General features: G+C 35.8%; 2 protein-coding genes across 5 annotated transcripts in view; both read right to left on the bottom strand.

Annotated features, from left to right (window-relative positions):
* LOC106050912 (feeding circuit activating peptides-like) overlaps window positions 1-1,735 on the bottom strand; it is a 90,510-nt gene extending 88,775 nt beyond the window's left edge. Inside the window, exon 1 of the mRNA XM_056008823.1 lies at window positions 1,367-1,735. Coding sequence (XP_055864798.1) covers window positions 1,367-1,441 — 75 coding nt within the window. The 5' untranslated portion in view covers window positions 1,442-1,735. The remainder of the gene's footprint in view (window positions 1-1,366) is intronic.
* Window positions 1,736-6,735: 5,000 nt separating this feature from the next.
* LOC106071410 (general transcription factor IIH subunit 2-like) lies at window positions 6,736-23,218 on the bottom strand. 4 transcript variants are annotated; one of them, XM_056009045.1, is made up of 15 exons: window positions 23,076-23,218; window positions 21,227-21,298; window positions 20,248-20,362; window positions 19,319-19,405; window positions 18,794-18,899; window positions 17,013-17,118; window positions 15,923-16,013; window positions 15,537-15,624; window positions 14,158-14,234; window positions 13,940-13,970; window positions 12,857-12,914; window positions 11,462-11,565; window positions 9,978-10,086; window positions 9,147-9,186; window positions 6,736-8,940 (listed from the first exon to the last, which is right to left on the bottom strand). In XM_056009045.1, the coding sequence occupies exons 2-15, from the start codon at window positions 21,280-21,282 to the stop codon at window positions 8,806-8,808; spliced, it is 1,203 nt and encodes a 400-aa protein (XP_055865020.1). In that variant the 5' UTR covers window positions 21,283-21,298; window positions 23,076-23,218; the 3' UTR covers window positions 6,736-8,805. The 4 variants fall into 4 exon arrangements, with proteins under 4 accessions (XP_055865020.1, XP_055865019.1, XP_055865021.1 ...); XM_056009044.1 differs by lacking the exon at window positions 23,076-23,218 and adding an exon at window positions 22,421-22,526; XM_056009046.1 differs by lacking the exon at window positions 23,076-23,218 and adding an exon at window positions 22,385-22,489.

The raw sequence follows: 23,218 nt of genomic DNA on the forward strand, positions 1-23,218 counted from the left end.
CAATGCACATTTTAATAAGCTCTCCACTAGCAGAGTGGTTAGCGTGTTGGCTAGAGGAGCCTGAGACGGCTTTAGCCATGAGTTCAAATTCAGGTCTCTCCCCCAATTTATAATTTTTATAAATGTTTTTTTAAAATTATTATTGGTCTAGATCTATTTCAAATTTAATTACATGATAGATGTAAACTATTTGATACAAGTACACTTAATATTATGTTGTTTTTTTTAAAGAGTATGTTTATTAATTTTGCTCTTTTTACAATATACTTTGAAGTATTTTTAAGCACCTCTATTTGTAACTTTTGAATTATAAAGTTCATTTTAGCGTCCAGACATTGGTTAGTGTATCGAGAATATCTCCAGAAGTCACTCAATAAACTTCGATGTGTGTTGTGTTTGTTTTCTTTTATTGAATGATGTTGTTTGTTTTTTATTTGAAAAACACAAAAATTCATGCAATCCTAAAACTCGATCGGACTGAGCTGGTTACTTATCAACTCGAACTTTTTGTATGCTGAGCGCCAAAAGGAAGCACGGAAACCTGCCAGATAAGCCCTCCCTAAATGTCCACAAAAGAATTTGGATCATAGCGCATTGGGAATGCTTTAAGCATGAAAATTCGGTCTGCAAAAGCAATTTAAATAAAAAAAAAAAGATTATAAGAAATGGGCCAAGAACATTTTATTTCCAAAGATCATTACTCTGAAACGCTCTACCTGTGTCTTAAAAGTATACATTTTCGGGAGGAAAAGATGAATAAAATGTTTATCTGTTGGAAAATAGTTCCCAAAAAATATATTACAAATCAAGGTAATGAGAACAAACAATTAGCAGTAATTGGCTGCCGAAAGAGACATCTAGAGAACTCTTTAAGAAAGAGACATCTAGAAAACTCTTTAAGAAAGAGACATCTGGAGAACTCTTTAAGAAAGAGACATCTAGAGAACTCTTTAATGGACTGAGAGGTTTGCGTCTGAGCGAATATGCAAAACAAGCGCAGACGACAAAAAGAGACCATAAATAGATCCCGAAAATTTTTATGCGTCATTTGAGACAAAATATGTAGGTTATACATGAGTCTAAGACGAGCTTGTGAATATCGTTGGTCTATTTCTAGATAAAGTATATTTAAAGTTAACGCAGCCCTGAAATTGTCACAAATATCTCCGTAACTAGACATAAGTAGTAGACATTTATCGCGAATATTGTAAACAGCTAGCTAACTAGAGATGAGATGAGATAGATAGATAGATAGATAGATAGATAGATAGATAGATAGATAGATAGATAGATAGATAGATAGATAGATAGATAGATAGATAGATAGATAGACAGAAAGAAATGACGTGTGAAAAAGATTACTTACGATGTAAGAGGCGTCTGCATGGCCTGTAAAATAAACAGTTAGAAGGCTCAGTAGGGCGAAGCAGGCAATGGTCATCTTACAACGATGACTCTGCTTTAGGCTGGACACTGTTGGTCACTCAGGTTTAGTAGTATTTGGTTGAAGTTCAGTGACAGTTCAAGTTGGAAATGTGTGGTCTGGTTGCTAGGTATGGAAACTAAGAACTATAACTGTGGAAGTCTGAGAAGTAACTTGCTCTTTGCATCGAGTTGCGTCCCTTTCAATCTACCTACTCGATACCAGGCTTCGTGAGCTTCACTTTGGGGCGTTTTATAAAGCGCGGCGCCCTGGTTCCTGATTAGTGCAACCCGTAACCCCCCCTTCCGCACGCGTCACTGCGGGGACCATGTCGCCATCTAGCGGCAATGACGTTAAATGGGCGCCTGTGAGAGGGGCGCGAGCCTGCGCATAGACGGAACGAGCTTTGGGGTGAAGGGAGCGGGGGAGGAGGAATGAATGAATGCAGAGGAGTAGGAAAAGGAAGGGAGAAGCAAAGGCGGATCCAGAATTGTTAATTTGTGGTGGGTAAATCCCATCTAACTATCTATCTGTCTATCTATCTATCTATCTATCTATCTATCTATCTATCTATCTATCTATCTATCTATCTATCTATCTATCTATCTATCTATCTATCTATCTGTCTGTCTATCTATCTATCTATTTGTCTGTCTGTCTATCTATCTATCTCTGTCCGTCTGTCTCTCTGTCTGTCTGTCGGTCTTTTGTACAAAAAATAACTAAATTATAGAATTCCAAAAAATAACAACACTAAATAAATGGAATGGAACGACTATACACAGTTGCACACGCAAAATAAAAACACATCTAGACACACCTATCCATCCATCCATCCATCCATCTATCTATCTATCTATCTATTTATCTATCTATCTATCTATCTATCTATCTATCTATCTATCTATCTATCTATCTATCTATCTATCTATCTATCTATCTATCTATCTATCTGTCTGTCTGTCTATCTATCTATCTATCTATCTATCTATCTATCTATCTATTTATCTATCTATCTATCTATCTATCTATCTATCTATCTATCTATTTATCTATCTATCTATCTATCTATTTATCTATCTATCTATCTATCTATCTATCTATCTATCTATCTTAATATTTACATATTTTTCGCGCCAAAAAAAAAGTCGAATATCTAAAGAGCATTTGACCATCGTTCTGTTGTGGTCTTATGCTGACCAAAACTGACCTACTACAAGAGGTCTCGCTTAACATGTAGATAATATTACGATAAATACGCGTAATAAAGATATACTTAAAATACTTCTATTTCGATTGCCACATCACACATCAATATCGGCCATTGCCCACAACTAATTTACTTTATTAAATTTGAACTGCCTTTGGGGTCTTAGTGTACGCGGCCTCTAGCCGTGAGTCTGACCCACCCGTCAGACAGAACAGTGTACACTGTTCTCATTCAGGCCGGTGAGAGGGAGCTCTTGTTCACTTTTGCTGGCCTAGAGTTCCAAGAGCCGAAGGCTCAACTCTGCCTGACAGTTTCAAGAAGAAGAAAAAAGGATGAATAATGAGCTGTGGATGTCAGGAGAATGCGTTTCTCGCAGTGAAGAATACTAGCAGACGCTTGTAAAAAAACAAACATATATATATGCCTTTACTTTTCCCCAACTAATGTCAAGTAGGCCTACCCATTATAGCTGGGTGGACTCATAGGCGCCCATAGATCCCGAAAATAAAAGTCTCAGTTTTCACCAGGATTCGAACCCGAGTCCGCCGGTTCGGAAGCCAAGCGCTTTACCGCTCAGCTACCGCGCCTTCTTAAAATAATTTATAAAGGATTAAAAACTCCCTCGTCAGAAACTTTATCAACAGGCTTAAAGACGAAATCTTGCAAGTGTTTCTCGTGTCAAGTCGCTTCTCAACCTCTTCTTTACAAATTTCGGTGAGCTGAGACTTCTTTCGTAGCTACTTGCGTAATCACTAACTTAAGAGCCAAGCTGAGGATTACAAAACACAGCCCCGTCAATACATTCTATTTCTTTACAATTCAGTAGGCCTAAGAGACAACTCTCGTTGCGTACATCTCAATTGCTAACAAGAGTTATCGTCCTGTTGTTCTTCAAACCGTTAACTATCCGTAACAGCGTATAACTCGGAGCGGGAAATTGCTGAGATCTTGAGATGAACCAACCAAGTAATATAATTCACATTTGACTGGATACGTTAAAGTTGAAACTTTTTTGGTACCGGTAACTGTATATAATGATACCCCCCAATTACAACCGGAAATTCGTCACTAATCTATAAGCTAGGCATATCGTTATAGATTCACGAGTTTTTTCAAAACTTATGCAACTTCAAAAAGGAATATACACATTTAAAACCTTGTTTGTTTGTGTATATAGAGGGTTGTAAATCCCCAGTAGCATGGTCTATGGATCTAGATGTGTGTGATTCCATTGTTTCGACTGAATATCTTTAGTATTACACAGTAAAGTTTGAAGCGTGGTCGAGAGGCCAAGTGCGCTTGAACTTGGCTTGGCTTGGCTACCCAGAAGGCTCGAGGTTCGACACCCGGCTCGGGCAGAGTTGTGTTTACTGAGCGCCTAAAGGCAGCATGGAAAACCAACTCCTAGATACCCACTCCCCCACTGGTCCACAAATGAGATTGGACCAAAGCGCTCTGAGCATGCTATAAGCATGAAAGCGCTCTGAGCATGCTATAAGCATGAAAGTAGCGCTAAATAAAAGCTATAATAATAAAGTCATTTAATGAAAACTGAAAGAATGCCAATCACATTTACGGTACTTATTGTAATTCAAAGTGGCCCATTCGCAAACCCACCGGAATATTTACGTACCGACCTACCGGGCATTGGCCTGGTTGCCCGTGTAGCCTGTACGCCTCTGTAAACTGTTCACAACGAACTCCACCAGAATATGTGTTTAGTCAATAAAGTCTGTAAAGTTCTTTTATGAAAGATAAAAGAATGCAAATCACATTTACGGTACTTGTCTTCAAAGTGGCCCATTAGATGACCCTATGTAGTGACCTAGTTTAGTTTAGAGAGAATGTTAGTTTTTTAAAATAAGTATATTGTGTATATTTTTTAGCGACGGTAAAAGTAGTGACGTAGTCAGACGAATGACGTTGCAGAATAGCCATATAATAATAAAAAGGCTTGTCTTCGAGTCCGAAGATTAATGAGGAATGCAATATTTCTCGTGGATACGCAATCCCAGCTGTGACCTACATATTTTGCCACATCCGGAGCAAGCATAATTATTGTCCGCAAGTGGTCGATTTAGATTTTCTTTTCGCCGTCTGCGATTATTTTCGTCTCAAATGTGTATCCCGCGGCCTTTGTGAGTGACCTCCAGCTGTCTCGTTCTGAAGCCACGAGCAACCAGGTTCTCTCTTCTATGTCAGCTAAAACTGCCTGGCCGTGCGGTTAGCGTGCTGAACTGACGTTCACATTTATCGATGGCCCAGGGTTCAAACCCTGCCCGCTCTCATCCCCCGTCGTCCTGCGGGAGGTTTGGGCTAAGAAATAATTGAATTTTTGAATTCTTGACAATTTTTTTTTCTTTATTTGTTACCACTGACCTACAAAACCTCTTAGTGATTGCATTTTACATTAGAGAGAGAAAGGGGAGCACCTCATATAACAGTGTAACATATAAGTTATATTAGAGACAGATTTGTGTTTCTACACAAATTGTGTAATATCTCCATTAAAATACTTTGATCAGAAAAAAAAAGTTTCTCGTTGACTTTGAAAATTATCTATCGTTCAATGTATTGACTGTAAAGTTGGCAACAAAATAACGTGCATAGAAAAAAAAAATCAAAACTGAATGCTGGTTGATTGAACAAAAAGTAGGTCAGCAACAAAATAAATATGTCAATAAGTGCTGCCAATGTATCGCTTCTTGACATATTTTCAGTTACAATTGAATGTTGACACGAGAGCTATAGTACAATTAAGATTAAACAGTATTTACACTAGAGGCTTTTGTGACAGCTATTAGACACTATTAACAACAAGACTAATGCAAGTATACATCATAAGAAAAGTGGAAAAACTTTATTTTATAAATGTCAAACTTAATAACAGTTCATGTACAAATGTCATTATGAGGTCAATGTTTACACATGACATCAACACATAAGAAATCATTCAAATATGCAATTAATTGTATCAACAAACAAGAGACTGACAGCAAGTGCTGAGTTGATAATTGTATGATGTTCACATACATTAGAAAATTCTGCAAAACATTTTCGCCAAAAGCCAGATTAAAGCTTCTCTGTAATATGGGGTTGTTTCCATATTTCTTCCGAGTCACGTGATAGTTGCATTTAACTTCCTGTTTGTTCATAGTGGGAATCTTAAAGTATTTTACGTTCACAGTTAGTGGTTGAGGCAAGGGAGATAATTTATTTACTGAAGGAGCTACACCCCTTTGTTTTTTTTTATAGATTAGATCTTAGAAAGATGGTACCCAAGCATTAGGATATTACATCCAAAATATCATCAGCCACACCCTCTTTTCTCTTATCTTATATAATACAGACGTTACTTCAAAAAAGAAGATGATTACGTCCTACGCATCATGCATTTAGTCATGCATATTAACCAATGACTTAAATTCTGCCAAGTCACTGGTTTTCCTGGCTAGCTCAGGCAACCCATTCCATGCTCTAATAGCACTAGGGAAAAAGGAGCTTTTGTACAAATTTGTCCTAGCATATGGGACGAGGAATGTGCCTTTATCTTTGTGTCTTTCTGGGTATTTTATTAAATTAAATCTTAGTCTGTTTTCAGATGGACTACACATGTAGGCCTAGTGTAGTGTACTGTGTAGTCTAATGTACTGTGTACTTGGTCCCTGCTTCTACTATTCATGTATGTTTCATATATGTATGTATCACATTTGTTTCGGCACCTATCTTCATCTCTGTATTTAATGTACTGTGTAGTCTAATGTAGGCCTACTGTGCAGTCTAGTGTATGGTGTAGTCTTGTGCACTGAGCAGCCGATGATGACACTCAATCACACCATATTTCCAGGTGTGTTGTACTACAGGAGGCCTATTGGTTGTATGTCAAGTGGTCAGGCAAGAAAGTAACACATTGGTATGGTCAAGCATGCTGATCAACCCTTACACCAGATACGTGGGAAGCGTGGTCGAGAGGCTAATGCTTGAACTTGGCTACCTAGAAGGGGGCTCGAGGTTCGACACCCGGCTCGGGAAGAGTTGTGTTTACTGAGCGCCTAAGGCAGCACGGAAAACCAACTCCTAGATCCCCCCTCCCCCCCCCCCCCACCGGTCCACAAATGAGATTGGACCAAAGCGCTCTGAGCATGCTATAAGCATGAAAGTAGGGCTATATAAAAGCTACAATAATAATACAGGTCAAACGTTTCTCAACAGTGCAACAATTTCGTTTATTTTCCAGGTCAGGCAAGAACCTTGGTTTGGCTAATAATATAGAGTATGTATCGTCTGTTTGTGACCCCCTCAACTCAAGTACATTAAGAAACTAAAACAGACACTAAAATATAGCAGTGAGATTCATAACAAACGAAGATTCACATTTGATTAGCACCTTTAGTAAAATCACTTAATTTAGAGACACTTCAGGATAAAAGTAGTAATTATACATAAAATTAAAACATTAAACCATAATCTACAAAAACAAAACCTAATAAAAAAAACAGTGGCGTGGCTAGGGTTGGGGGAGGAGCATTTGAAAATCCCCCCGGGCCCCCAAATAAGTGTTCTTACATTAAATATTTAAAAATACGCAAAATTCAGGGGTCCAGAAAGAGGTCTAGCCCCCTTGGGCTCCCAAATGATGGCAAATTCCTAGCTAAGCCCCTGTAAAATAATCAGAAAGACAAAGATAAAGGCAGATTCCTTGTTCCATATGCTCCTTTTTTTCCTAGTGCTATTAGAGCATGGAATGGGTTGCCTGAGTCAGCCAGGAAAACCAATGACTTGGCCGAATTTAAGTCTATGATTAACATGCATGACTAGGACCTAGGAACATGCGTATGATGTAACCATCTTCTTTTTGAAGTAACTTCTGTATTTTATAAGATAAGATTACATTGAAGTAATGTCTGTATTTTATAAGATAAGATTACATTGAAGTAATGTCTGTGTTTTATAAGATAAGATTACATTGAAGTAATGTCTGTATTTTATAAGATAAGACTACATTGAAGTAATGTCTGTGTTTTATAAGATAAGATTACATCTGTTGTTTTTTTATTCGATACGATAAATCTGGAAATTTTAATTTATATCTTTTATGAGATTTTAAACTTGACTGCAAAGTTTTCCTGAAAGTAGTCTTCTTTTCTAAAGTTTTTTGTTGATGGTAAAAAATATTAATACACATACACACATTTATTTATGTAAACATCTTTTTTTTTTTCCTTAACTTTATAGTGCAAAAAAACACAATATCTTCCTTATTGTAGATTTTATTGCAGAGAAAGATTTTTACAATGATTTAAGAATTAGAACAGTAGGCCTACTGCTATGTCTATCTTATACATTAGAGTCTTGTCTTCAAAAAAGAAGATGATTATATCCTATGTGTTTCATATGTCAATCTTTGGTTTACCTGGCTGTTTCAGTCAGGCAGCCCTGAGAGATTAGCTTACTACGACAAGTCAAAAGAAACAAAAAAAATAAAAAAATTTCAAAAAGTTATTGTTTAATTAATTTTACTTAGTTTAGTTTAACTATCTTTTAAAATTGGTGATTAACTTTTAGTTTTAGTTTCACTTTTAAAATGTAGTTCAGTTCCTATCACCACACTGATCTCTGAATCTTAGGCACTTTTTTTGAGTGATTAAAACTACAGACGGATCCCAGGTATCACATTTAAAGACCACATCAAGAGATTAGAGAGAGGGTTGCTGCAGCAATCGGACCCCATGATGACCTGCTAACTATCGTAAAAAAACGTAAGCTTAAAATCTATGGCCATATCACAAGATCTTCGGGGCTCGCAAAGACCTTCCTTCAGAGAAGGAAAGGCAGACAGAGAAAGTGATGTGAGAACAACATAAAAAAGAATGGACGGGCCTGCCATTGAAAGAGGTTCTAACGAAGGCAAAAGACAGGGAGGAATGGAGAAAGACGGTCGACGAATCTTGCTAGGTGCCCCAACGGTCCAACAGACTAAGGGATAGGTAAAGACAAAAAAGGGGGACTTATAAATGCTATCTGAGATGATGACTCCAATAGGACTGCCACCTTGCGTGATTTGAGACAATTGTTTCCTTTACTGTGTCCTATAACAGCGATTTTGCCTGTATAGCGTGCTGTGACAGTAATGTTGCTTGTACTTGTCCTGTGACATTGCCTGTTCTGTGTCCTATGACAGTGAAGTTGCCTGTACAGTCTGTAGCTCTCTAAAACTGGCACAACCTGGACAAGAGTGCAAAGTCTCATGGGCAAACAAATCACAGTCTAAACAGAACTGCTGCTCACACTTTTCACAAACATAAACCTGGGGACCAAAAAAGAAACGAGAATAGTGAAAACAAAAACTAGTAACAAAAGATGCTTCCCATGTGTACAATATCATAATGAACCAATATTGTATAACATCTAAAAAAAAACAAAAAAAAAACCTGGATATTTATAATATATTTGGATCTTAGCACAAATAGAATATTTGTGAGATAAAAAAAAAAAAAGAACATAATTCCTTACATGTGGATCCAAGATCTCTATCTGACAGGCATAACAGCATCTGGAAAAGACAACAAAATAGATAAGTATTCTTGCTGAAGCATCCAAACAAATTTTTTGGTTAGAAGAAACACTCATGAGTTTTGTGTTGTTCACGAAATTCTAAATTTAAGTCACTAAAAAAACTTGAACAAACTGTAGAATGGTTCTAATTCAAATGAACGTAAAACCTTATTATTTTTAGCGCCCCTAGACTTTAATGAGCTATTTTTTTCTAACTAGGCAACGGAACATGCAAGTAATGACATTATGCCAGAGACTTACAAAATAATTTCACAAAACAGCTATTGTTATTTATTGCCTAGTTATGTGACAGCAATAATAGAGATTGGTAGTTGACCAATCCTCAGGCCACGATATCTTAATTTACCAAAGGCACAGAACTATTTCTTGAAGAACTTAAGTCATACTGTTGCTGTCAGCTTAAATAATGATACACTCATAAGTTTAATATTACACTAAAAATACTGATCGATGGCAACAGTAGACATAAATTCTTGAAGAACCTAGTCATACTGTTGCTGTCAGCTTAAATAATGATACACTCATAAGTTTAATATTACACTAAAAAACACTGAACTCAATGGCAACAGTAGACACTGGATACATCAGACTCTTTAATCAGATTCTTTAATCACACACTCTCATAAAACACATCACACACAATACAATACAAACTCTCTTGCCAAGGGGAATAATTCTACATACTAATAATCAACACATACACAAACACTCTAATGTCAACAGTTGCTACAAAATATAAAGGCCCCGGTTTTAAACTAAAACACTTACACTTTGCCTACCAGGATGATGTCAGAGGTCAGGAATTCTTTGTAAGGTTCAGGCGGGAACAAGTGATGATAAGATCTGGCCAGATGTGGGGCTGACACTAAAGTAAGACCTAAAAAACAACAACAATAAAAGCATGAGCGACTTCCATTACCGTACAGCTGAAACTTGTGGCTGATATGCTGGTTCAAAGAATGGTTAGCAGCTTATTCACTTAGTACAGACAGACTAACCTACCAATCTATGTTTGTTTGTCATTCATCACAAGACCAACGTCTAATCTTTCGACTCAGGACCGGACACAACTAGAATGCGACAACACATGTACCGGAAGCTCAAAATTGGAACCAGTGAAATCTGCCCATGTGGAGTATCACCAGAGAATGCTGTCCACGTCCTCCAAAACTGCTCTCTTTACCAAGAGGCCCGTATAAAACATTGGCCCCAAATCACCCCAATAGAAAGAAAACTATATGGAGAGCTCCCTGATTTGGAAACCACTGCGCAGTTCATCTCATGTATTGGTCTAGTCATATGAACACTCCAACATAACAATGAGAACGATGAAGAAGAAGAAGAATGTCATTCATTTTTGTTACAGAGATTGGGTCTCAAACAAAGAAATCCTAGGCCGAACTGGGAGTCGACTACTTTGTGACGTTGTGACAGTGCATCGCATGAGGTTTGCGGGACACGTCCTCCGACAGAATGAATTACGCATACCAAGAGTTGCGATGACATGGAGGCCAATATGAGGAAAGCGCAAACAGGGACGTCCTCATATGACTTTGCGCCACACTTTCCTGAGGGACCCCAGAGCTGTGGACACCAGGTGGGAAGAGGCTTCAGACATTGCCAGGGACAGATTTTTGCGTAGAAAGCTAGCCGGCAATGCACCAAAAGGTGTGATAGGATCTAAGTCTAAGTAAGTAAGTAAATATAGCTCTTGATCTGCTAAGTTTAACAAAATGAATTATAGGCTTTTAAAATGTCAAAGTAGGTCAACTTTTGTTGCCATCTACATTTCATGAGCTTGGCCACAACATAGGGATAAAAATGGCCACTTGGGTAAGGCTAGCCTTTAATAATTGGAGGCTCTAGGCGAAGTGAATTTGGTGACTCCAAATGAAATAGAAAAATAAAAAAAAAGCAAAAAAAAATTTTAAAATACCATTACGCAATTTATTTAATGCCTAAGTGTACTCCAATAATAAAATTGGGCACAGATTTAGCTATTTCTTGGGCACAAATTTAGCTATTTCTTCTCTAAAAACTTTGTTCTGGGTCTTGTGCAAGGCACCCACCTATCGAAGGCTCAAGAAAGCTGCATAGTATATGCATTAGGCTGACCCTGCTTGGATCCTTGTAGCAGGGAATGCTTAAATAATATATAGAATAATGAGAGCCAAACTTGACAGGGAAAGTGAAATATTAAAACCAATGGTTAAAAGGTTATGATATAAATGACAGATGACGTGATGACCTACCACAGGCTTTACACTCAATGGGCAGCTCACAATATTTGCTTTTACACTGAGGACAGAAATAGCCGGCCGTACTGAAGCCTTCGCTGGTTTTACTGTCCAGGTGACTGAAAGAAAAACAAAACATTGATAAACCTTATACCTAGCCAAGATAATAAGAGTCATTGTCTGGGTTAAAAAACAAAACAGAAAAAAACAACTTTTTTTATTTATCAAACTCAGACATACAGGTACATACTATAGGGGGCGTGGTGGCTAAATGGCAAACCACTTGACTTCTGAACTGAGAGGTCCCAGGTTTGAATACTGTGAAGACTGGGATTTTTAATTCTGGGCTTTTTAGGACGCCCCTGAGTCCATCCAACTCTAATGGGTACCTGACTTTAGTTGGGGAAAGTAAAGACAGTTGAATATTGTGCTGGCAACATGACACCTATTTAACTGTCCGCCACAGAAACAGATGGCTGTTACATCATCTGCCTAATAGATCACAAGGTCTGAAAGGGGTAATTTAATGTATGCAAATGAAAATAAACTGCCAAGGTGGATTGAAAAAACTTTGAGAAACTATAAAACATAATTACAAAAGAACTCCGCTCTAGAAACGTGGTATTGAATTCAAACCCATCAAAGCTGAAAATTGAAGCAAATAAAAATAAATCTATCACAAAAATGGAAACCAGATTCAGCACAAAAAAATTAATTGAAAGTAATTTTATTTTAATAAACCAACTTGCAAAACAAAAGTGACCTATAGCACTTTTGATGAAGCTTTTACTACCAAAGAAATGTTAGAATGAGTCATAATGGTCGCAGGATGGAGGGCCTTGATCTAAAATCAAATTAGAAACAATATTTTCACCAAAATATTTTTGCCCAAACACACGAAATAAAAGCGCCTGTGCTCTTAAATAGTGATAAGGTTTTTATTTGTAAATGTGTTGTCATAGAAAATGTGTTGTCATAGAAAATGTGTTAACAAAAACTTAAATTCAACCACTACATTCCCTAGTGCCCTTTAACCACTAAAAAAAACAAAACAATTACTTTACAAGTCTCTGTCCCATTGTCACCAGATAAAAAGAAAACATTTAGCAGAGGTCCATGGAATGTGTTGACTGAGCTAGCCAGGAAAACCAGGGACTTGGCAGTATTTTAGTTTTTGGTTAACATGCATGACTAGATGCATGACGCTTAGGACGTAATCATCTTCTTTTTTGAAGTCACGTCTTTATTATATAAGATAAGAAGATGTCTCATAAAAAAAGATGACACTTTAGTAAATGTCTATATTCCCAGATAAAAAGAAAACACTTTATCAAAGGTCTATGTTCCATAAAAAAACAACACTTTATTAAATATCTATATCCCCTGATAAAAAAAACAACAACACCTTACCACATGCACATGGAAGGCTTCTCTTCTGTATCTCCACCAAGTCCATGATGAGGAAATCCTGGGGTAAAAAAACATTATTTTGTAAGTGCTTTTCTAAATCTGTCTATACAAAAATGTTTCTTTTTTTGTTAACTTTGTAAGCATTAGTTGATTTGTGCATTATGTGGCTAGCACACCGACTGCCCACCTCTACCATACGCAAGAAATGCCAGATCTGGGGGGGACTCAGTGAATAATTAACTATTAACTTTCAAGAGGTGTTCAGACTTGAGATCTTTAGTTTAAAATCCTAAGTTTGCATTTTTTAGCCAAGCACTTCATCACTTAGCCACAAAGCCAGATGTAAGCTGGAGAGAGAGGCAGCATAGGTAACTGCCTTCTTCGTCTTCTAGCCAGCTTTTTGATGCTGAGCCGTGAGCTCTCTTGCAGACTGTGCCAAGGAAAAAAAGTGTGCTGTTCTCTTCAGTTGTTCAGCACTGCCGTACAGGGTGCTGGTCATGTTGGGCTGTAGTGGTAGTAGGATCTGCCTAAGGCGGACTAGGAAGGGGCATTCAAAATCCCAATATCAAGTAGTTACTTAATTAATTGTACCAGCTATAAAAATTCTTGCAATTTTCTTTGCCCAAGATTCCGCATCCAACAAGTGCCAACTCCGCTTCCTCATGACAACAAAAAAAATTCTAGCATGAATAGTACTGTAGACTTCAAAGTCACAGAGCTACTCCTGTATATAACTAAACATCTTTAGAAAATATAGATTTTTTTTTTAAGCTTCTGTATAGCACCAGTAATTTATCAATACAGATTTTCTTTATATTGTAAATAATATATTCTCAAATACTATTAGAGCAAGATAATCTATGTAACTTAGAGAAGGCTGGTATGCACTGCGACTATCTTCACAATGGTTAAGTTCAACCCCCCCCCCCCCCCGCCCCCTGCGGTATGGCACAGGTCATTTGCTAGGCCAAAGTAATCTTCATTTCTGGAGGTACATACCAAATATCTCAAACAAAACACATCAGCCAAGAGCACATCAAAGTATAGAAGAAAAAAATAATTAAATAGTAAAATGTTCTTTACCCATTTTTATTAAAGATGAATCCGTGGTCGTCTGAAAAATAGAATAAAAAACAAGTTGACTATAAGTTTTGCTTCAGTAGTTTGTTATCAACTTTGGCACCCAAGTAACAAAATAATTAGAAAATGAAGTAGATGGACTTATAAATAATGTACAGTTATGAGACAATAAAAAATCCTATGTAGTTGCGCAAAAAGAAAAAAAAACTAAGCTGGCTTACTGAGGCTGGTGCTGGAGTCACATGACTATTCAATAAATCCTTGAAGTGAGATTCTTCAAGTATGACATTGTAAGTGCCTGGGGACAGAACAAACTGACAGTCACATTTATTTTAGAATATCTTTACTAATTACAGCTGGAATAACCTGCCCGGTGTGCAGCCAATAATTCTTGCCTCATATAGATCTCACCAGCCACATGAGGAGGCATAAACCCCCAGTGAAAAGCCCTCAGCCCCCCCTGGATGACAAAAGTGGTTATCATCCAACCACGATGGACGAACTATACTAATTACATTCAAAGAGCATAAAGACTTTTGTTTTGTATGTATTATTATATGCTTCTATCTATAAAAGCCCAGATTTTTTTTATTGAAGTGGGGGGGGGGGGGGGGGGGAGAGTGAAATGAACAGAGTAGTAATACATGTCTGATATGAATGTATTCATTTATCAACATTACACTAGATTTAAGGCTTATTCCTCTTGCCAAGAGGATCTAGCTGTGACCAATCGTTATAGAAAGCCTGAACACTGACCTGCGATGACACAACCTGTGGGCAGTTCAGACCAACAGCTTGTTGCCATGTCACAGGCTGTGATGTCAGTGTCCAGGCTTTCTATAGTGATTAGTCTCGATCTAACCAGCTTTTTGCTGATCAGCTTTAAGCTCTTTCACAATGCAAAGGAATGAAAATCTTCATCTGTTTGAATCTGTTTGATGTACAGTTAAAAACTTCTTTTTGTACTAAATTAGCATTAAACTTTCATGACATGCTAATATAGAATTTATCCTGGATCAGGGTTTCCTAGCATTTTAGCTACAAAACAGTTCACACATTCAGAAAATTTAGCGTAGTAACACTTTTTAGGCCATATAAATCTCCTATTGTAAAAACAAATTAATGTTTCAAATGAATTTAGAACTAGTATTTATTTCAAAGTATAACACAATACGAAAAAAAGGAAGGTCCCTCTACCACCAAAGTGAACGCCATCTTTACATACATTACATATGGACAGGAATGACTCCAGAAAAGCGCCATACAGTCACAAAACACTTCACACATTTGGAAAATTTAGCAAAACACTTTCCTTATTTTTAAGGCCATATAAATCCCTTACTGTAAAAAAAAATATCTTTCAAATGAATTAGAAACTAGTATTTATTTCTAAGTATATCACTATACGAAAAAAGGATGGTCCCTCTACCATCAAAGTAAATGCTATCTTTACATACATTACATATGGACAGGAATGACGCTCCAGAAAAGGGCCAAACAGTTACATGAAAAGTGCTTTACGAGATGAACCATAGTCATCCTATACCTGAAGGAGGCCAACAAACAGTCTAGTAATATAGTATTTCTAATTAGTAATTACCTGACGTCTGCTGACAAAGTGTTTTACAAATCCTGACTTCTGCAGACAGACCAATGACTGAACAACGAATATTAGCTTTGGCTACAGTCTGAAACATAATATAAAGGAAAATATTTTAAAATCGCAACACACATTCAAATTGTACAAGTTCCCTGAAACATAATATAAAGGAAAATATTTTTAAAATCACAACACACATTCAAATTGTACAAGTTCCCTGAAACATAATATAAAGGAAAATATTTTTAAAATCACAACACACATTCAAATTGTACAAGTTCCCTGAAACATAATATAAAGGAAAATATTTTTAAAATCACAACACACATTCAAATTGTACAAGCTCCCAACAATAACCTAAAGTAGCATTTCAAACAGAAACTCACCTTAACCACTTCTCTGACATCGCCAGGGTCACAAGTGGTCAAACTGCCCATGATAAGCAGCATCTCTCGACTAGCATGGCTGGGCATATGTCTGAAACACAAACACATTAGTATATTTGTTTTTGGTTTCGACTTTTAATAAAAAACTGTCTTTATATTATAAATGATGCATACATTTATAAGATTTAAGATCATTTTTATTGGTACAATCAAATGGAAATTCAGTTTGACTACCATTGACCACCTCAGCGTAACTACATTAGTATAATTTTTTTTTTTGTTTCGACTTTTAATAAAAAATCTGTCTTTATATTATAAAAGATGCATACATTTATAAGATAAGATAATTTTTATTGGTACAATCAAATGGAAATTCAGTTTGACTATCACTGAGCACCTCAGCCTAACAACTGTACAATAACAATATAGATGCAAATCCGAACAACATTCGCACACGAAACATATATATTATATATAAAGACATCCCTAGGCACACAAATTTTAAGAAAGAAAACGGGGAATTGAAGTAAGGGATAGCGCTGACAGGGGCACAAACCATGGTTTGCATGGGCGGCACTTAACTTCACATTTGTATTAACGTTAACGTATAATGCTACCTACTCACTGAAGCTTTTAGGTGTAAATGTTTTATGTTGTACAATTAGTTATACTGAGAGATGAACTGTTAATATAGAGCCATAAATTGACTACTGTATGCCTAATGGCTATTTGTGTGTCATCTCTTTTTGGTTTGTTGGTTGGGATGGGTATTTCAAGGTGGGGGTGGGACTGAGTGGGTAATATGACCTGATATGACAGTTCACCTCTGTGTGGCATGGAGATGCTTGTGAATGTTACTAATCAGAAAGATTATTTTTTGGGGATCTGGATGGCCCAGTTGTTGAATCATAGTTCGAGTCCCTGTAAGTGTTGTCCCTTACTTTTCTCTGATTAAAAATTTGGTCCCTAGTGCTGCATTTATATATGAAATATGTTTTTACATTCCAAAATGAAAAAAAAACAACTATTTTTAACTTACGTGAAAACAATAAGTTCTTGGATATAGACAGAAGAGAGAGAGCCAACTTACTTGAGTGTAGACAATGCTAACTCCAAAGAGTTCTGCAGAGAGTACTCTCCTTGACATGCTTGGGATGACAGAGTCTGTAAAGCCTTTACGTGTCGCCTTGGATTGCCTGCAAGTCAAATAGAAAAGCTCCTTATTTTTTTTCCTTTTTTTGGTTGTTATTGTATAGTGATATATAAAGTTTTAGAAAATACATTTTATAAAAGTTTAAACATATTGACTATGAACAGCTTTGTTCTGTTTTTAAAGAATTGAGTAATTAATTAAAGGTTACATTCAGCATGTCACTGTAACTAAGTAATCAGATCGACTGCACTTAAATAAAACTTGTGTCATGAAAATAGACCAGCAATCTTTTCAATATTGCTCTTCCTAAATCAAGTTCTTTTTCTAGCCAGCTTTTTGCTGCTGTCAGCTCTTTTGCAGACTGTGCCAAGGAAAAATAGTGTGCTGTTTTCTTCAGTTGTTCAGCACTGCCGTACAGGGTGTTGGTAATGTTGGGCTGGAGTGGTAGTAGGGTCTGCCTAAGGTGGATTAGGAAGGGGCATTCAAAAAGGATATGGTTTACGGTTTCATAAGGGTGGGCGAAGTGCTAGAAAGGGGAAGTTGTGTGGGATTTATTTTATTGAGATGGTAATTTAACAGAGGTGCGTGTCCTGTCTTTAGTTGGAAGATTGTAGATTGTTCTTTGCGGGAGAGGAATTTAATACTGTCCAGTTTGTTAGGCATGTTCACTTCTTTGTACTTGGCTCTGCCAGTGTTTCCTGTCGCCCAACTTAAATCAAGTAAGACCATGAAGACTAAACCAAGTAAGACTACAAAGACCATGTTTATGACATTGTCATTCAGCTGATATAAATAACATTTAATAATGTTTATTCTTGAAATATTTAACATTAACATTTTTTCGGGGGCTAACTACAAAAATGTATCACTTAAACATCTGCAAAAGAGATTAAAGATCAGCAGCAAAAAACTGGCTAGAAGAAGAAGGAAGATAACATAATGTGCACCTAGTTTAAAGCTCTAGTCAAATTTTAGTTTGAGTGAAATTTTATATTCATAGACTGCACAAATTGTAAGACAAATTTCCTTATGGATAATAAAGATTGTTTTTTCTCTGAAACACATCTATTTGTATTAGAATTAATTGAACTGTAAAAGCAGCAATGCATATCACAAATATGTAGATGTTTGTCAAGTAAAGTTAAAACATTCTATCTTGAAATTCATCTGGCATTTTTGTATAACAGATATCAGTATTGGAGCAGGATGTCTTCCAACTATGGTGAATGGTAAAGAATTCAACTTTCAAAATGAGGAAAACCCAGTTTCAAATCCCAATGAAAACTGGAATTTGGAATTTCAGGATTTTTAGGACGCCTTTGAGTCCACCCAAATCTAACAAGTACCTGACATTAGATGGGGAAAAAAAAAAGGCGGCTGGTCATTATGTTTGCCAATTGACCCCTTTTTGTTAACTGTCAGACAGAAACAGATGACCTTTACAACATCTGGAAAGGTCTGAAAGGGGTACTTAACTATTCATCTTCCAATATGGGAACCAAAACAACTATCAAGAATAAGACATTGGAATAAATATAATTCAGACTTTGATGGTAGACAAAGAAAAAAAAATTATTAAAGAGTGGCACTATAAAAGGTTGGGTCTTTGATGAAATATTTTCAATCATCTGTATATGAGGTAATTTGTATTCAGAGTATTCTTTAGTAGTCAAAAAAAGAATCAAGTATCACCTCGGAAATATTAAAATGGCAAGTACCTCCTAGTTGTGTGACTACCTCAGCTCGTTTGTTCCTGGAAATGATGATACCAAGCTGGCTGATTGGATTCTGATCAAAAAATTCTTCCACAAAAAACTCAAGCAGCTGTGAAAAAAAAAAAACAAGGATGAAAATCACAAAAACACTTATAAATTAGGTATACAATTGACCCTAACTCAACACCTGGAAGATTTGCCTCTTCTCCCATACACAACAAAGCACTCGGGCCAAACAAAACTGACCAGAATCTCTGGAGTAGAAAAAATACTGGACTTCTAATCAACAAAAAGAAAACTGGTTAGGAAGATCAATGACAAGAAAGAAGAAAATGGGCAGGACTTAATAGACCTGGAAGAAGATACAGGAATGACATGGGAGTAGATGAGGACAGCTGCTCAGAACCGAGTTTAGTGGGCTCACATGAATAAGTTAACCAACTTAGAAAAAAACAAACAATTAACAAAAAAACAACTAAATTACTTCATAAATCGATTTACATAAACTTTTAGGAATGTGTAGTTTACTTTTAAAGTTGCTATTAGTCTCGTAGGCTTCAAATCTTGATCCGACATCGCTGATGACCCATCCACTACTATAAACAAATGACGCATCTGAAATACAATCACATTGGTTAATACAATTTTTATTTGCCCATATAGTCTGTGATATACTACAGCTCAACAGATTTGTTAAAAATGCTTTTTAATTAAGATTGGGATTAGTAAAATTTTGGGGTCTGCCAGGTTATAGCACCGTCTGACCCAAAGGGTCACCAGCTCCTGATTTTTCCCCAGGATAGTCTCCCCATAATTTGGGTATAGCTGCAAGGTAGCGGAGGTTTGTATTCAGAGTGTTTCTTCTCTTAGGTAAGTAGCCAGCCAAGGCTAACGAGTCCATCCTGCCTGAAGATTGCTGGTTTAGGCGCCAGTTGCTCGACTTTGCCCTTTCTCCTGTCAGTGCATACAGTTACGCCGAGCTCAATATCTGGGCCGCACTTGAAGGCAAGGAGTTGGACTAGTTGTTAGAGAGGCTATATGAGACACATTTATGTAAGGTCTTCTTCAGTCGCAAAATGACTATGGATGAAGAATTTTAAAAGCAATGGGGCACTTGAAACCATTACCACTTCTGGTGATAACAACCTCACAGAACATCTCATAGTAACTCTCCCATTCTAGTTAAGCAACTGAACTTGTTCTTTGTAGAAAGTCAAATTGCAATACAGCCAGCATTGTTGCATAGTTCATACAATGAAACAGGTAATGGAAATAAGTAGAATTTATATTTTAATAGAACAGGAGGAACCTTTGGATTTTTCAAATGTTAAGCTAACTAACTAAATATATTGCAATTACTCTGTACAGACTTGAGTAAGTCATGTTGTTATTTATAACTTGTCTAAGTGGTTGAACAAATATTGACTAAACAAACTATATGGATATATAATACTTACCATACCAAGCCTGACATTAGTCACCCGGTCAGTCAGTAGTCTTTTTTTGGCACGATGTAGGATGTCATCAATGCTAGCCTTTAGTGACCCAGATTCATCTTCATGGAGTTCCTCCCTATAATAGAGATGTCTAAGAGTTTGTCTTATTTTTACAAAACTTACATCAACTCACTCTTTCTGTCTCATAAAAAGTTTATATGTGTTATTTATTCGACACACCATCTCTGATCAAACTGAAATTTCGCACAATTATTTCTTTTACCTGACAACACAAGAATCAATTTTAAAAATTTACCAATTAGTTAAATAACTATCTGTAATTAATTATTTTCTTTGGTATATCAAACAAGGCAAATAAGATTTACTTGAATGGCATGGTGGTATTAGCTGAGAGAGTCCCATTTATAGGTTACCACTCTAAATTGTAAAGAACAATATATAACTATACAATCTTCTCTAAACATAAGAACCTGACTAGCAGAGTGGTTAGCACGTTGTCTGCCCAAGAAAGCTAAAAGCATGAAAAAGTGGGTTGAAGTATAAAGTGTAAAATAAATTTCCACTACATTTGTTACCCAACAACTGCAACTGCAAGATATCATCTTTTTGTATGCAGAAAATTTAGCAACAAGTTATATTTGCCTACTTCTTCATTTGAAATATTAAAGGGAGGAGGCAAAAGTGAGTGTTCAAATAGTCTGCTCTGTGCATATATATATTATGGTTTACTTATAAAGAGAAGAAAAAAGAAATAAGCCAATTTTCCTCTATTATTTGAATTAGAACGTTAAATACATTCAAATTAACAGTCAGGATTAATTAGTCACATTCAGACTTTAAAACTTTGCCAAGTCATCAATTATCTCAGAATAAAACAAAAAAAGTAATAAATTATTTACGTAGCATTATCTACAACCTTTTATCTAACAGATTTGGCTTCAAACATTTTATTTCACAGTTGACAGCAATCAAAACCTACCAAGTCTTTTCGTATTCAGTCTCCCATCGGTAGCCTTTATCATCATCGTCTGCCATTTTCGTAGTCGCAAGGCTTCCAGAGTGAAAAGAAAAACACAAAAGAAGCTTCAATATAAAAGGATAAAGACTATATTTATACACATAGATCTATATAAATAAATGCTGTACTCCTCGTTAATCTTGGGCTCGTTGAAAAGCCTTATTATATAGATACAATTTTAAATTTATATGTCAAGACAATGATCAATGCAATCTAGATCTAACTTAAAATCTAGACAAATCGGCCATGCCAATAACAAAAAATTATCTTTTTTTTGTTAAGCATCTTTAGAATAATTATCAATCCATCCTACTTGTTAAACATCGGTCAAAGAAACAGATTACCTTAACATCATCTACCCTAAGGATCAAAAGGGGAACTTTTACTATATTGTGTTATGTAGATTATTTGATTGTAAATTAAATCTTCATGCTAAACCTAGTTCTAGTTTCTAGAATAGTAATGAGGTTTTAAAAGTAGTTTTTTTTTGTTTAATAAAAGCACAACTATAAAAAAAAAAAAGAGATCTATGGATATCTCTACAGTATAAGATATAGGTCTAGAAGTGGTATAACTCATCAATCTAGATTCTTATATAGATCTACAGTAGAGTCTACTCCTAGATGTAGTACTAGACTCTAATCGACTGTCGACTCAAGTAACTCTACACACTATAAAGTATCTTTAATAAGGTTAAGTATTCTAGACAATCTAGAAAAATAATAATATAAATGATTATAGAGACTAAATCTATTGTACTCTAGAGATTCTAGATCTACACTGTCACTCTAGATAAGATTTGATCAAGTAATCTATAAATATGAAAATTGAGTCTCTGATCTAGAGTCAATTATCTCTAGATTCTAGATATATAATCTGTATATATATATAGTCCAGGCAGTCTAGCATTACTAAATCTATAAATTTATGGTAATGTTAAAATAGTCCTATTATTATCTTTTATACTTTAAAAACTATTTACAGACTTAGACGATACAGAAACCCAGTGAAAATCTGATAGTTTGGAAGTGCAGAGAAACATCAAGTAGATCTAGTAAGTTATTATTAAAAAAACAAACAATTTATTAATAATAGATCTATATCTAGATCTATATATACCTATAAATCTATAATATAATATAATACAGATGTTACTTCAAAAAAGAAGATGATTATGTCCTACGCGTCATGCATTTACTCCTTTAGACGCCTTAGTAATGCATATTAACCAATGACCTACATTCCGCCAAGTCACTGGTTTTCCTGGCTAGCTCATAGTAATAGCGCTAGGGCGCGGCTAGGGCTAGGGAAGAAGGAGCTTTTGTACAAATCAGTATTTAGTTATAAGTTTAGTATCCTAGACTAGTCACTAGATCTATATTATAACTATGAATAATACTAATCATATACTATCCTAAGTCAGCTATGTTCTATTTAGTAAGTATACTTATACACTTATAAATAGTCAGTGTTTACTTAAACTTAAATTACTTTCTAAAGTCTAAGTTAGTTGTTAGTAAGTCTAAGTCTAAGTCGTCTAACTAGTCTAGTCTAAGCCTTTTAGTTTTAGTTTAGAGTAGACTTTAGTACTAATAGTACCCTCTTTAACTCTTACCCTGTCCCTGCCTTTTAAGTTTTTTTAGTATTTAGAACGTAGAATGTATATATAGATCTATAGATTGATTTCTATTTCTAGCTAGATAGATCTAAATTTAGATTTTCATATATTAAATAGAGATATATTCATATATATTATAATTTAATATATTTATATAATAATTAATATAAATTATAATATAGCTCTTATTACCAGATCTAAAATCTATCTAGATACAGTTCTATATTTGATTTTGGGGATGAGCTCTAGACTATTGGAATCTATTACACTATAATATTAGATATTTAGATCTCTGTCTAAATCTAAATCTCTAGCTAAGCTAGATCTACTTTAGT

The sequence above is a fragment of the Biomphalaria glabrata genome, chromosome 13 (genome assembly GCF_947242115.1).
Source record: "Biomphalaria glabrata chromosome 13, xgBioGlab47.1, whole genome shotgun sequence".
In the NCBI taxonomy this organism is placed as follows: domain Eukaryota; kingdom Metazoa; phylum Mollusca; class Gastropoda; family Planorbidae; genus Biomphalaria; species Biomphalaria glabrata.

Bases quoted from the DNA above. Each gene is read 5' to 3' on its own strand.
- LOC106071410 (XM_056009045.1), bottom strand. From the start codon at position 21,282: ATGGCAGACGATGATGATAAAGGCTACCGATGGGAGACTGAATACGAA. The intron at 18,900-19,318 runs GTAAACTACACA...TTTTTTTCACAG, and splicing joins GACTAATAGCAACTTTAAAA to CTGCTTGAGTTTTTTGTGGA. The intron at 17,119-18,793 runs GTACTTGCCATT...TTTGACTTGCAG, and splicing joins GGTAGTCACACAACTAGGAG to GCAATCCAAGGCGACACGTA.